The following is a 3,382-nucleotide window of genomic DNA, read 5'->3' as shown; positions in this document are numbered from 1 at the left end:
AGGAAGGCGGCCTGAGGGCGCTGCCCCCTCCGGCTGGGCACCGGTGCCCGCTGTGGAAGTGACTTCTGAAAGACGAACGCCTCGCGGGTGTGGGAGGGCTGAAGGTGTACTTTTCGGCCACGCGCGCGTCCGTTCTCTGCTTACGCTTGTGGCTTTTCTGTTTTTGCAAGTATGAAATGGGTGTGCAAGGATCTCGGCACTCAGTGCTCATAGAAAGGACCGTGCTTAGTGCCTAATGTTACTGTTGCTTCCGAAAGACACTCACTTATCTGCCATCAGTTCCTCATGGCGCAGCTTTCAGGCTCAAGATGTGAGCTTGATCCTGTCTATCTCCACAAACACCGGTCTCTGGGCCTGAAATTGGAATGTCTCTCTTTGCCAGTGGGCTTAATAATCAAATGCTTTCCTGGGAGATGAAAGATGTGGAGCAAAGTGGCACATTCCCATCTATAGTTCTGGGGCAATGCCCAAATTTTCTGTTGTGGTAGCACTGACTCTCTGCCCTCTTTCTCTCTCCAGAACAAGAAAAGAGAATTACCCCAATAATTGTGTATCCAACACAAAAGACGACATCAGCTGCTCTCGGTATGGCCCAACATTATTTCTGGAAACATCTAATCAGGCAAAAATTAGAGCAGGTCCTCTTCTGGTGTAATTTGTTGGCACAAATTGTTGTAGCTCTTTTGATCTCGATTATGTTAGCTGAGGGTTGGTGCTGGAAGTAGTTTTTGCATCTTACTGTCTACAACTAGATGCTGTCTTCCATGTAGGAGGAGCTGTAGAAATGCTGTAGATTTTAGCCACTAACAAAGCGAGAAAAGCACGTTTGCACCCTTAGATCAGCTGCTCAGAGTCCCCCTCCACTAAGAACTATTCGTTTTCAATCTTCCCTCAAATTGGTCTAGGTTATCCGGTGGCTTTGAATGAGCCGGCTAGCTCTTTTGGGAGGAGACATTTTTTCATTGCTTTTTACTGTTTGAACTAGACAGTTGTTAGTTAGAAAGTACCTTGATAGGATCTCAATTTTTCTTTGAAGATTATATTGTGACAACAAATTTCTGCTGCATTTCCTCTTCTCAGAAAACGCCAGGTATACACTAAGCTTTTTTAACTTGGGTACTATACACACAGCTGTGTCCTATGATGTCTTAGTTTTCCCTTGCCACTTTTCTTTCCATCAGCGTAGGACTACCAAGTCATTTTTTTGCCTATCTAGCTCCATGGAGTGTTTTATATCCCGTTTATCACCATCTGCACAGATAGAATAATAAAATCATATGCATTTTTGAGCCCTGTGTTTTCCATATCATATAGATACGCACCAGTCTGAAGGCTCTTTATCCTTAGCTCTGAGTTACAATAATTACAGCAAAATTTCTGAATTTTTGCACGATCACTTTATCTCTGGAGCTCCCACCTTGAGCTGAATGCCCTTGCCCACAGCACCTCTGAGTGAAGCTACACTGTTGGTTAATGCAGTTGCTCCGGAGTGGTAAATCACAGCGTGCCCTTTGGGCTGCAGTACATGAGAAGGAGCGAGGCCACAAGAACACAGCTTTGCCTCCTGAGGAGTGTGTCTAGTACAAGAGTTGCTAACTGTTGCAATGGGAAAATAATTTGGTCAGCAGCAGAAAGGACTGCCAAACTGAAGGGTCTTGCTGCCAAGGAGTAGGGGATCAAAAGCAATCTGGGGCTTAGCTTCAGTTTTGAAGGTAGTGGTGCTTGACGTGTGTGGGAACTTGATCTCCCACTGGAGATGTTGGTTTTCACCAAGAGAAAGAGTAGTTCTTCATATGTATCCAAATGGTTTTTTAATCTTTCTTTTACCAACAGGCTCCAAGATGACTCTCCCATGCAAAGTGTTAGTTGGACCAAGCAGCCACGTCCATACCGATGTGGAATGGCTAGCAAATGACACCACCGTGGACGTGGTTTACAAGCAAAGCAGAGTTACAGAGGGAGAACGACAGTAAGTCTGGCTGAAAGTATTTCCTTGTGCTTGTTGTTTTAACCTGCAGTGTTACAGAGGCTCTCAGTGCAGCTGAATGCCAGGTAATGAAATGGGATATGGACAGATCTGAAGTGAAGGTGAGAGCTGAGAAAAAAACCCAGGCACGCAAGCAAAAAAAAACCCAAACCCAACCCAGGCAGGGTGAAATCAATTCTTTATCTAGGCTTAAACTTGAAGCACGTTTTCATGGGCAGCTGAGCTGATGTAAGAGCTGACTGCAGTGGAAAGCAATGGGACTTGATCCTTCCCAGAGCTTATGGACAGATCTGAAGTGAAGGTGAGAGCTGAGAAAAAAACCCAGGCACGCAAGCAAAAAAAAACCCAAACCCAACCCAGGCAGGGTGAAATCAATTCTTTATCTAGGCTTAAACTTGAAGCACGTTTTCATGGGCAGCTGAGCTGATGTAAGAGCTGACTGCAGTGGAAAGCAATGGGACTTGATCCTTCCCAGAGCTTCTCTTATCTCTCTCCTTCCCGTTGCCAGTTGACACGGCAACATCCTCTCCCTGTCATTCATGAAGTTCTCTGAACACACTAAGACAACAGAAAACTATCCAGTGGTTTTTATTTTTATTTTTTTAAATATAATTGTTTTTCCCCTTAGGCTTGTTCTTTTCCATATTAGTGAGTTAAACTGACTCACAGAGACGCCCAGTGAGTGCTAGAGCTGGCGCCAGGGAAGCACTGGGGGGGATGCTGGTGGGAGGGAGAAGCAGGATGTCCCACATCCTCTTGCTCTGATCCATTGTCTCTCCCAATCTTGTGGAGCCTTTTCTCAGCTGCCTCATAGCTGCATGCCTCAAGGCTTTTACTGCTAGGAAAGGAGGGAAAAGATCACAGAATCATAGAACCATAGAATGGTTTGGGTTGGAAGAGACCTTAAAGATCATCTAGTTCCAACCCCGCTGTCATGGGTCCGGACACCTTCCACTAGACCAGGTTGCTCAGAGCCCCATCCAACCTGGCCTTGAACACTTCCAGGGATGGGGCATCCACAACTTCCCTGGGCAACCTATTCCAGTGCCTCACCACCCTCATAGTGAAGAATTTCTTCCTTATATCTAATCTAAATCTACCCTCTTTCAGTATAAAGCCATTACCCCTTGTCCTATCACTACATGCCCTTGTAAAAAGTCCCTCTCCAGCTTTCTTGTAGGCCCCCTTCAGGTAGTGGAAGGCTGTAATAAGGTCTCCCCGGAGTCTTCTCCAGGCTGAACAAGCCCCACTCTCTCAGCCTGTCTTTATAGGAGAGGTGTTCCATCCCTCTGATCATTTTCATGGCCCTCCTCTGGACCCGCTCCAACAGGTCCATGTCCTTCTTATGTTGGGGGACCCAGAGATGAACGCAGCACTCCAGGTGGGGTCTCATGA

At 46.2% G+C, this 3,382-nt stretch overlaps 1 protein-coding gene across 1 annotated transcript in view; it reads left to right on the top strand.

Moving 5' to 3' along the window:
- The window catches only part of IL1R2 (interleukin 1 receptor type 2), an 18,842-nt gene that overhangs the window by 11,526 nt on the left and 3,934 nt on the right, over positions 1–3,382 (top strand). The window contains exons 7-8 of the mRNA XM_009276167.1: positions 520–585; positions 1,834–1,969. Of these exons, the coding sequence (XP_009274442.1) occupies positions 520–585; positions 1,834–1,969 (202 nt within the window). The remainder of the gene's footprint in view (positions 1–519; positions 586–1,833; positions 1,970–3,382) is intronic.

Source organism: Aptenodytes forsteri, unplaced genomic scaffold, assembly GCF_000699145.1.
Source record: "Aptenodytes forsteri isolate BGI_AS27 unplaced genomic scaffold, ASM69914v1 Scaffold96, whole genome shotgun sequence".
Lineage (NCBI taxonomy): Eukaryota > Metazoa > Chordata > Aves > Sphenisciformes > Spheniscidae > Aptenodytes > Aptenodytes forsteri.
Note: the sequence above shows the minus strand (reverse complement) of the source record. Positions and strands in the feature narration are given on the sequence as shown.